Below are 12,054 nucleotides of genomic sequence, written 5' to 3'. Positions count from 1 at the left end.
GCAGCATGTTTAACATGCCATCCCTACCCCAACCCCAGATGAAGAAATGTCTCTGGCAGTTCAGACATTTATTCTGTTTGTATTCTGTCTTCTGTGAAAGAAATAAATCCAAAATCTCAGATGTTGTTCTGGCTGCAGTGTTCATAGCTAGGTTCTGAGATGTTTTGTCCCTTTTCAGTCCCCATTGGCATCACTAATTTTGAGAGTGATTCCCCATTCTTTTGGGAAAGGTTTCGTGACTGGAACTAGAAGGTCTCTGAAAGGTTACAGTTGCCCTCAAATCCTTCTTATTGATCTCTCAGGTATGGAATAAAAGCAAGAGCATTAACAAACAAAAAGAAAAGAAAAAAAAACTCCAAACCCAAACCCCACAACCCTGAGGAAGGAATAGAAATGGCTGATTGATGCCTTTCTCTTCTTACAATGATTTCTGTTGGTGAGGGCAGGGAGAAGACAGATTTGGGGAGTACAGGAGATGCTTGGACAGTCTTCAAAATAGTAGTTTTCATTGATGACTCTGGCTCAAATTGTATGTAAAGGCAGAACCAGAACTAATCTAGTTCACAACATATTCTATAAAGAGACTTCTTGGTTAAAGTGGAGGGTCTTTACACTTTTTGTTAACCTCTTTTCACTAATTATTAAGTGGACAGAATTGATATCTCTATTTCGGTGTTTATTCACAAACTTACAGTGTATGCTTTAGGATTACCTAGGAAAATATTAACCATCTGGGCTTGAATTATGTGAAGAATCTGATTAACAAACCAGACTGTAGCTGTCAGGTTCTTGAAACCTTTCTTCCAGCAGTGGGAAAAGGTGAAGTGCCATGCTGGGTTTGAGAGCTGGACCTGGTGTAGGTACACCCTTAGTACCTCTCGGGCTCAGTTCCTAAGAGGTAAATCCCCCTTTCTCTTCCTACTCTCTTTCAACTTTAAGTCATCTGAGGAGTATCTCCTTGTCACCTTTTTCAGAGCATAGCAAAGGGTAACACTGTCTTTGTAGACCCCTGGCCGTAACACTTTCCAGGCAGATAATCTTAAACCGTTCTTGCTCCAGACCAGCACTGTCAGCTTGCACAGATAAGCAGAATGGTCACTAAATGGTCACGTAAAGGCTGTTTTGGTTAAACACGGGGTGCAGGTCTCCCCTGATGATACTGTTTGGTACCATGATGGCCGTTAGTGCCTGGAGTTACAATGTGGTTTGTGGTGCCTCAGAGATGCGGTGCAGGCTTTGATGATACAGATCTGATCAACATCCATATGCCCCTTAGATGCCTGCTGGATGCTTGCACAAAGGTCAGACATCTTTAGTGCTCTCCCAGAAGGTTTTTAATGGAGTGAGCTGCTAGCTTTTATCCTTTCTCATAATTTTATGAGGCAGAATCCCCCCTCCCCCAGGCAACCAGCCAGCCTGCCACTAGCTATTCACTTTAAAATTATGATGAAGCTTGAAATAAAACACAGCCATGGACTGAACCCACTAACCCTCAGTCCAAAGGTATTAAGGCTGCTGGTTGATAGAGACAATATCTAGTTCTTAGAAATGTTTTGCTTCTAGCACCCTGGATGATTAGGAAGAGAGGACTAGGCAAAAAAGATAATGATTCTGTATTTGCTGTGGAAATGGCAAGTGCAATTAGAATTGCCAACTGAGTTGTGATCAAAATTCTGATTAATTACTTACTGCTATTTCACAGAGAATAAATTAGTGCGTATCTAATTGGCGTTACTGAAATGTATTCTGTGCCTCACTTGCATAAATTAAATGTAAAGAACAAATCTAGTGCGTGTGTATGAGAGAGAGAGAAATAGAGGGAGTAAAAGAGAATGCATGATCCTGGGCAAGATCCTAGTGATGTAAATCAGGACGGCTCCAGTGAAGTCTCTGGATGGTGAGGCTCAGACCCAGGATGCTAAAAGAGGGACTTTAATTTGGGTGTTTGCTGAGGGTCTGTGCTATATAAAAGAGGAGGACGGACTAGAGGATCACAGCAGCCTTTCTTCTAGTCTTATCAAATCTCACTCTATCAAAACCAGTCACAGCAGTATAAAATCCTATTTTCAGCTTGTGATGCCATGGCACCAACCCCCACCATACTATCAGAGACTTCCTATCATACGATTTTTGTTTGGTTATTTATTTCAATTTCAGATCTGCACATGCTCTAGGCACATATACAATAATGGCAATTACACGTTGTACAAAGCACATCAATAATTTTAGTATGAAAAAGAAGGAAAATGCAGAGCTATGATTCCAGTGCTTTAATCGGCAGGACCACATTATGTCAATGGAGTGGGGGGACAGAGGACTGATTAGATAAATTCCCCCTTGCAGTTCCAGCACCCAACACTGAAGTGCCCACCATGTTCTGAAAAAGAAATGTATGCATTAAAAATGTATCTGCATTTATTTTCCCTCTGGTGTCTTTTTGGTTTTTTTCTAACAAACAAAATCTTATGGAAAAGAAAAAAAACCCCACATCCCTAGACTGGAGCTTTGGCGGTACAGTTGCTCTCTAAAAAGAAATCAGTGTGGTACCTCGGTGGAGAGGGCTGCCAATGTTGGTGGTGATTAGCTGAACATCCCCCTCCCTACTGCCCCTCAACTAACTTCTATCCTCCAAGCAGAAATGGGAGAATGTTGGCTGAAGTGGTGAAGCAAACAGACCCTCCCATTTTGCTGATCTGTGGATTTTACTGTTACCTGGAAAGGAGTTATTTTCCTAAGCAGGGGTCTAGTTCTGCCTGCATACTGTAGGTGTAGCTGCGCTGAGTATAAAGGGTCACCCCAATACCTCCCAAAATTGCAATGAAATCAAGCAGTTATATGAATTGCCTTGCAGTGCCTTGCCATCATGCTTGCCTTTCCTTGCCTTTTGTCTATCCTCATTATAGTGGCATGGAAGTATATGTTCTAACCATAAACTATTCTTTTTTATTTTGTAATCTTTTCATAACAAACTGCCGTCCCACCTCTCAAACAAATATTTCACTTCTGCCCACTTGAGTATGAAAGGGCACAGCCATCACCAGTCAGTTGTAATGATGTTCTTTCTTTTCCTCTCTTCCTATCTCTGCCTCTCTTATCTCCATAATCTTCTTTTCTTTGTCTCCCTCCCACTCCAGACAGCTTTATTAAATTCAGATCTCTTCTTCTGAGGCCTCTGTGTCTGGGCTCCCATTCCACGTGAGCCGCAGAGAGCAAAAGAAAGAAAAAAAAAGTCAAGTTTCCCTCCTCCCCTGGATGTCCTTGGCAGCACAGGGATCCTTTACACAGCACATCCTTCCGGTTGGGTATTCAGGTTACTGACTGCAGTGCCGCCAGAATTATCAACCCTTTTTGGACCTCAGGGAAACATAATGTCCAAGGAAAGGTGAATTCATTTTTGACAACCAGCAACATGTGCCTGAACATAGTGTGCCACACTTTGGGGCAGGATTCGTGTTGGAAAGTGAGATCTCTGCTGAAGGCTCTTCCCTAGGGAAATTATACATAAACAGAATTCCAGTGGCTTTTATGGAAAGTGGTTATAACCCAGATGTCTTGACAAGGCAGCACAAATTTAGAACTGGACCGATTTTCTACTTGCGGGTTTAGTCTTAGTACTTAGCACTCACTCAGTACTTAGTGTGCTCTGACAGTGGAACGAACCTTTCCGCAATCTGGGAGCTGATAGATGCTCTGTGATGGCCCAAACCAGCAGAAAGGCCCATGCGGGTTCCTGCTGAGACCCTGCCAGCTCCAGCTTTTCAATTGGTATGCCTAGAAAATGAAATATATTCTGATATTTTTGATGCCATGAAATATATTCTGATCTTTTTGATGCCATGGAATAAACAAGTAAAAATCATGTTTGTGCTCATCTTATGTATCTGTCTGGCAATGCTGGAGTTATACCAAAAAAAACAGAGACCCAAAATTGTCCATACTGGCAATTCTTTTCATAAAAGTTAGATAATATAGACTATTATGCGTGAAGGGCATCCTTTAAATACCGCAGGATGCCCGAGTTAAGCAGCCTTTGGGAATCCTATACTGTTCTGCCTGTCTTAACTCTGTTTTCAGTGCACTTTTTTCCCTGGTGCTAAAACACTAAAAAATCTCAAAGAAACAAATCTGCTTGATGCATCTGCCTGGTTTCCTGTGCACGGCTAGTGTATTCCCACATGATAGCTTTCAATGAAATTTTGTAGCAGTTGAATATTTGTATGCTTAACCACATATTCAGGGCAATGATAAATAAATACATAGTACCCTAAAACTGAAATTCTCAAATAATGCTATTTTCTGTCATGTTTTAGGGCTTGAGCATAAGGTAAGCACCCTCAATAACAATTTTTTTTTTCCCCAGCAGTTTGGAGGATTGCCTCATGTAGGAATGAAGCTTTATAATTTTATTCTCAGATAAGGTTAAAACATCAGCTGTTTTATACTGGCCTAAGCATCAAGCTGTTATCAAATAGACCACCTGAGGAAGTGGGCTGCTGGGGATGTGTTGTAACCATCCAAGCAGAGGCACCCAAACCTTTGCAAGCTCAACCACCAGAAATTACAGGGAAAAGCAGAGAACAAATGGCCTTCGGTTTTAGTCCCTTCAAGCACTGTATGATGGGCTGTTACTTCTCTTTTCTGTTTCCTGTTGCGGGCTGGGATGTTTTCAGACTAAAGTCCCCATAACCTGAAACCCAGCCATCATTTATGGCAGTACCCTGTGCAGCATGGTTAATAAATAAAAAGTTAAGAAAAATAAAAAGACAACCTTTCCACTATTAACAAAAGACTCTTCAAAGCTATTCTTTTGCTCTGGGCTTTTACAATAATAAGCTGAAAAAATACATTAGAGAGCAGACTCCTTTCTAGCCACTTCATATTTCATTTTGCCTCTCACTTGTCTATTTATTTTCACGTCTTTCCTGATTACTTCTCAATTGTAGAAAGACAACATTAGGCACAATGAGTTTTAAATATACTCCCTGGCCAAAATAACTCCAAGGGCTGTCTGAAATTTCAAACGGCTCACTAGTAAGTCTGGAATAAAATGCAAAGGGAGTAATGCCTACTAGTTAGAGCAGGACAGTCAGGACTGGGTGGGTGTTTGCAGTGGTCCACCAATGTAGGGGGTTTTTTATGTCTCCATGAGCACCATTCCATACAACCTGGATCACTGTGACTCCAAGTTTATTCAGGTTTATATGAAGATGAAGAACACTGTCTGGTAAAGTATAAGAGATGCTCCAGCTCCAAATCTCCTCTTTCCCTGTTGGAGCTGTCCAGAAGACTTTGATAGGACAAGGAATAGGCTTTGGACTACCTGAAACAAGCACAAATGAGTGTAACAACTATTTATAAAAGTAAGCCTCAAAGCTTCTTCAAACAACCTTGCAAGTGTGTAAAGTTATGTATGAAAGTGTCACTAAGGTCACAGATCTTCAAATAATTTTCAACTCTAGCAGCTTCTTCAGACTTACTCTAATTTGGGAGTTTTACCCTAGTAAACATATAAACCCCTAAAATGTAGACATACTATGATTTATGATAAAGCCCTCAGAAACCTGATCTGACTTTGTATTTAGCCTTGCTCTGAGCAAAGGGATGAAATGAATGCCACCAGGAGATCTCTTCTGGCCTATTTTTCCCTAAGATTTGGCATAGGCATTGCATTTTTGGACTATGCTTACAGTCACTTTTGATTTTCTTGTAAGTGGTGTTTGAAATCAGCCTCCTTCTATCCCAGCAGCTGTGTTGGTTCCAGAGGTTAGGGGTTAGTTTCTTAGGCTCTCTTTACATTTGCTTAGATGTCTCGTGTGAGAAGTTCTCTGTTTCTGTGCTTTCCAAGGTGTTTTGCCCAGTGCCCTCTCTGTTTCCTACATGAGCTGTACTGCTCAGAGCATGGGCTGCAGTGTGACTGCACCAGGCACAGGTGGAAGCATCTGGATCCAGCGGCTTCACCATCGTAGCTATCAAAGCCAAATGCAGAGTTTAATCTTTTTCAGGGCCTTTCTCAAAAATTTGTTGGCAGCCTGCTTAGATCTGCCAGGAGTAGAGGAACTTTCTTACTTATTTTCTAGATTAACGTGGCAGTGGCTTAATCTCTCTTCTTTCTGTCTTTTCTCTTGTTCATAACTGGAGAAGATGGTTGCTTTAGAGGGATGTACAGAGCTATCATTTCCCACTTATTTCAGAACACCTATTACCCTAGGTGTCCCGCAAGCCTCGCTAGCTACATCATTAAGAGTTGAGCTCATTTCACCTAACTTCAGCTGTCCAAATTCAGGCCTTCAGACCAAGGCTGTCTAGGTTTCCCACATAGCCAGTAGAGACAGATACCTCCAGAAGTGATACAATCCATCCAAAGGAAAGCCGGAATGAATGACCCTCTAAAAGTCTCTCTCCTCTCTCTCTAATGATTATTGTCTAGATGAACAGCTTAGACTAGACAATTAGCTTAGACTAGATGCTTAACATTTAGGCAGCTAAAATTAATGTGATGAATGCCATTCTATGTGCTCAGATAATGACTCTAGCCTTTGTATCTCAAATTTTAGCTCTTCAATATGTTTTCATAGGTGTTCAGATTCTGCGCTATGCTTTCAGATTAATTTTGTCTTCTAAGGCTTAAAATACTTACCTCCCATTACTGTTCATTGTCATAAATATGTCATGGTATAATATAGCTGTCTGTACCTGTAATAGAATCCTTCTGCTTTAAGATTCAACTCCATAGCCCATACAGGACTAATATTGCTGAAAATCACCCTAATAATGTCACAGGGACTCTTGTGCTTGCGAACCTTTCTGTCATGAGCACAGGCTCTACGACTGTACCTTCAACCAAGGCAGGCACAAATAAGATTTTAACAGTTTTTATAACTTACTTGGGCAAAGAAAGAAAGGAAGAATGAAAATGAAGGCAAGGCTGCTGATAAAAATGATACTGGAGGCATTGGGCAGGATGGGCAGAGAGCTCAAGAAGCCGCTTCACCCATCCATTTGCTCCAAAGTGATACCTATAATTAGAACACTCCCAAAATAAATTAATATAACCTGCTAAAAAACTTCTTCAGTTGTCTTAGATCCACCAGGTTCCTATTCAGTTGGTTTAAAAGCCTTGCTATTCACTTTTTTCTTTTTTAGTGGAAAGATGTTTTTCTAATTTCTAATTTAAATGTCCCTGGTTAAGATACCTTATTTAGTTCTCTCTGCATTGAACATGGGATAACAACCTTCTTTCCTAATAATTTTTATGAAGCTTCTATAAACTAATAATACCCTTTAATATACTAATTGAAATGTTTGCAGTCTTTCTGGGCTGAACTTGGGATATTTGAAATATGTTTGTTTAAATGGCATATCTGATGGAAAAAAGGCTTTTCAGTAATACAGCTTTACAGAAAAATTTTACATGGTCCAAAAATTTTATAAGTTCTCCAGTAAAGCTGAAAACATACTAGAATTTTGCTATTTAGTCAAATTTTTTGATTTGTTAATTAACAAAAAAAAAAAAGGGAAAATATTTTATGGCGAATCCTGAACTTTGTTCTGCCCTTTCCTTCACTTATGTCTTCTTTTTAAGCTTAATGTCTCATTAAGCTTTAAAGTCTCATTTTTAAGCTTAATTCTAACACAACTACTTCCAAAATCTGCAGGTATTTGGCATTTTCCTTCTGGTCCACTTTTAATGGAAAATTGTTTGGTCTCTTTATGAGTCTGTTCCCAGGACCAAAGAACTGTTCTCATTGGGAAGAAATGATAATAATAATAGTAAAGTGGAGTTCCCTGCAAATTTTATTTTGAGGCAGTTCATTTTATCCCCTTACTTTATTTTTGCAGAAGAAAAGGATGATTTGTCTTTGCAGTGACTGCAGGCCAAGGAAGGAAAGAGAAGCTGAGAACCTTCCCGTCCATAACAAAACCTGGCAACGATGGTCTTAATAGAGTTCAAGTTTATTTGACTAATTCTTTCATCACTTGTCAGAGAACATACTTTTGTTTGTGGTAACAAAACAAGCTCTTTCCTCTCCCATTTCTCCAGTGAGCAGCACAAGCACTTGTGTGGAGCACAAATTACTGCTAACCGTTATGATGTTTGCTGTCAAACTCATTTATTTATGCAACCGCTGTGGAAAGGCCTGGGGCTCATAAGCAACCCTGAAAGATTTCAGAGCCCTGGTGTGGGGTCATGAAAGGGAAAGTGAGGGGGAGGGTGAAACCTCCACTGGTTATGAGAAAGGAACTGACACAGGAAATGGTCACATATGGCACAGATTTATTGTGTCCAGGACTTCCCATTCAAAACTCATTATATCCACAGCTCAGAGCAGTGCATGGCACGGCCACATTCATTTTTAGGTCTGGCATTCGATGAAATTGCTGTTCTTCTTTCAGGTGGCGGTGGTAGTTTTATCATTCCTTGGCCAGAGAGATGGTGGCTGGAATTGCGTTGGCAAAGGCTCTGCTGTCCACTGCCCCTCGCCTGGATGCTGATCCCTGGGTATCAGTTTGGCTAAAGCTTTAGTCAACAGGATTGCCTGTCAGGAGGAGAGAAAAATCCTTCTGGGCTTTAAATACACCTAAATGAAACCAGGATTATCCTTAAGGAGAAACATAATGGGAAAGGCTTTAGCAGTGACATGAGAAACAAATTGGTACTTGCAGAACAGCACTTTTTTTCAAAGGTGATATAATTTGGACCCAAAGATGTTTCTCTTTGTATTTTTCTCTTTTAATTGTGTTTCCTGGGAGACAGGGTCCCTCTCACACTCAGCTATTGGTTCTTTGAATGATGGTTAATGACTTCAAGAGGTTTGTGGGAATACTTGGTATTATCTGTTTCATGAGAGCATCTGGAAGCTCCAGTCAGGGTCCTGCATCTTATTTTGCAAGCTGCAGTACAAAAAGCCATTTTTCCCACCCCTTAGCTGTGTATTGGTAGCTGTCAGGAAGGCTACGTTGACCCGAAGTATCTCTCCCATGTTGTCCTATGAGGGTTGGTCCTGTCCTGGTCACCACAGCCCCATGCCACACTTTTGATTGCATTACAGTAGGGTTTAAGGTAATGACTCCTGCGTTCTCCTTCAATCAGGGTTACAGTTTAAGGGTGCTTAATTTACTGCACTTCTGCTGACTCTCTGAAAAGTCACAGAATTATGAACCATAGATCAATTATGCTGTTTAATCCTTTTTGTCTCCATGCACAGTATCATGTTGAGTAATGCTTCTTTTGTCACCATATTGGAGTTACTCCCAAAATAAGCTTTATAAGGAACTTTGTATTGTCAGGATGGTCAAAATGACTGAAGTTCCCTAATGATGATGCAGACAAAAATCCTCCCGAATTGCGTCTTTCTGATTAAGATTAACAAAATGATGGACAAATTGCTCTGGACCAGTGCTGACAAAAAAGCAGGAACAGGCCTGATGTCTACCTCAGTGGAGTCAAGCAGCACTGAGGTGGGGACACTGGAGCTTCCCAGTTACTCCTGCTACGTCAACTACTCCAAACCCAGTTTGATCCCAAGCAACCCAGCAGCATTCAAGACAGTTCCTGGCCACTTCCAGAAATTAACACAAGCCAGGAGCCAGTCTGAAAGGGCAGTTTGGAGGTGGCCACCACCTTTTGGAGGGTCAATGACTTTAATACTATGGGTAGGCCATGCCAGCTGCCCTCAAGGACAAGGAACTGGCCTTGGCACTGATTATTTTATTAGTTTTGATGCATGCAGTGCCATAGCAACTTGGTTCCAGCCTAGTCTTCTGGGCAGAGACAGTCAAGGTATTTCCAGATGTGGTCACCTTGCAGGGCATCTGAGAAGTTCTGTGGCACCATAAGTAACATCCCTTAATTCAAGCATAACACAAGGCCTGGGCTGGGACATCACACTAAAGGGCGCTTCAGATTTACTGACCTACCTCCTTTGAGAGGGCTCAAGATACTTCCCCCTGGCTAGGTTATTCTCCTCCCTGGCTTTTTGCAGCTTTGTGAGACAGGTTTGCTATTTTCTCTCAAAGACCACAGATGATCTCTGTGACTCAAGACATTCCTGACCTCTAAATCACTGAAAACTTGAACATTTTGGGTGAATATTGCAATATATATAGGTTTGTGCTTTGTTCCCATACTCTTTCTAGATGACTCTTTTTGATCACTGTTGGAGAGCATCCTGGCCTCAGTGGGTTTCTGGTCTCCCTTGTTAAGACTGTACTTGTGCACTTATGCTTTAAGGTCAAGAATGAGTTGTTACTATAGACTGGGAACTGGAAAACCTCAACATTTTTGTTCGTAATGTTGAAAGATATACTATCATCTGTAACATATGTGCCTTACCTCTTAGGCATAGGGGAGTTCTGATGGGTTAGTGCTAACATAAAAATATATAACCATATGAAAGATGTGAATAATATTTGATTTCACAGCGAATAAATACTAACAATGTGTGTGGCCGTATCAATGCATGCAAACAAGAAATGCAAGAACAAATTTTTCATGACTATGTCTGTTTTTCTCCAGATTTGTATGTGAAAGGGAAGGGCCAATGCAGATCCCGTGATGCATAATAGGAATGAGCTTATACTACAGACTTTACTTCAGTGGACACACTAATAACAGTCTTTTCTCTCCTTGGGCACCTACTTTTACAAAACTTGTAGGAACATAGTGTCTTTGAATCCACAAATGTGACTGAAATTGGCCAGGGGGTTCAAAGTTTTTATGGAGGAACGATAAACAGGAGAGCAAAAACCCCACACAGTGTGATGTTATGAGACTCATTTCCTTCTAAAATAATTTTCTTTAACAGAAAGACTTAACAGCCTAAAGCAGTCATTCCATTTTTATGTACACAGTCCCTGCTCTCAGTATATATTTTTGTGTGTGTATCTCACACACGTACATATGTACGGAAGTACATGAGTAAGCACATGTGCCACCATGCATTCCTATGCGTGTGTTCCCAACACACATCTTGTGAGAAACCCACCACAAATAAGTTACTTGACATTGCATATCTGTGTGTTAATCCTCTCTGGGAACACTGCTAAACCCAACTGATAGCCTTAGTTTGCAGTTGGTGGGATTTCTAAAAACGATGGGGAATGCCTTGTTTCATTATCCGCTAAAGTTGATGGGCTTGTTTTCACTTACCCACTGAAAGATTTGCAAGATTAGTGTCTGTAGAGTCATTGCTTTCGAAGGATGAGTGTGCAGGCATGAGGACCCTGTGCCAGGGGTGAGGATAAGCGGGGCTGAAATTATTTATGGGGAGCATCTGAACTCAAGAAACATAGAAAACCTTCTGTATAGAAAAAACGACTGACCTCAGAATAATTTACCTTTGCTAGATTTCTGAGCTCCTGTTGCTGGGCCCCTATTTTTAATTTTTATTTATTTATTTATTTCACATTTGAATGTCAGCAGGTCAAAAGGAACAGTTAATGCTGATGAATATTTTCCCCTCAGCAAAGATATGTGCTGGCCAGCCCAAGGCCAATGAATTGCAATTTCTAAACAATGTCCCATTCATCTCCCCTCCCCCTTCCTCCTCTACACACTTTTATATTTTTGTAATTATAATTGTAGTTAAATTAGAAATAACTGACTGGCAAATCCAGTTGGATGGAAAGAAAATTGTGGGAGATTTATTTTATTTTGATAAAAAACTGACATTGCCTTTTGTTTTTGTCAAAAAAAGACTATATTTTTCCTTGTACCATGAATTGTGAAATCTATCATGAAATAGGTAAAAATTATTGAAAGAAATGGTGGTGTTAACCTGAAGGGGAAAATCATTAATGTTGATATATTTCATTCAATTTTAAATGTAAAATTTATTTTATTTTATTTTATTTATTTGGCGTTGGGGAACTAGGGAAAAGGCAGGAGACTTGCAAAGGACTCTGTGTGCCTTTAAGTCAAAACATCTATTTTAAAAATACTCTTCCCTCCTTCCCTCCTGCTCCATTTTTCTAAATAAAAGATATGAGATGTTGTTGTTGGTGGTGGTTTTTTTCCTAAGCAAAGAGGACCCCCTCGGCGCATTTTTCTTTTCA

The 12,054-nt window shown here is 40.4% G+C and overlaps 1 protein-coding gene across 2 annotated transcripts in view; it reads left to right on the top strand.

The window, feature by feature from the left end:
* The window catches only part of PKHD1 (PKHD1 ciliary IPT domain containing fibrocystin/polyductin), a 279,722-nt gene that overhangs the window by 229,576 nt on the left and 38,092 nt on the right, over window positions 1-12,054 (top strand). The window contains exon 61 of one of the 2 annotated variants that reach the window (XM_027789199.2): window positions 7,840-11,993. The exons of the other annotated variant lie outside the window; for it this stretch is intronic. Coding sequence (XP_027645000.1) covers window positions 7,840-7,868 — 29 coding nt within the window. The 3' untranslated portion in view covers window positions 7,869-11,993. Of the gene's footprint in view, window positions 1-7,839; window positions 11,994-12,054 lie in introns of those variants that run through there. 2 annotated transcript variants of the gene reach the window in all.

This window comes from Falco peregrinus, chromosome 7 (assembly GCF_023634155.1).
Source record: "Falco peregrinus isolate bFalPer1 chromosome 7, bFalPer1.pri, whole genome shotgun sequence".
Classification (NCBI taxonomy): domain Eukaryota; kingdom Metazoa; phylum Chordata; class Aves; order Falconiformes; family Falconidae; genus Falco; species Falco peregrinus.
The sequence above is the reverse complement of the archived record's forward strand: the minus strand, read 5'-3'. Positions and strand labels throughout refer to the sequence as shown.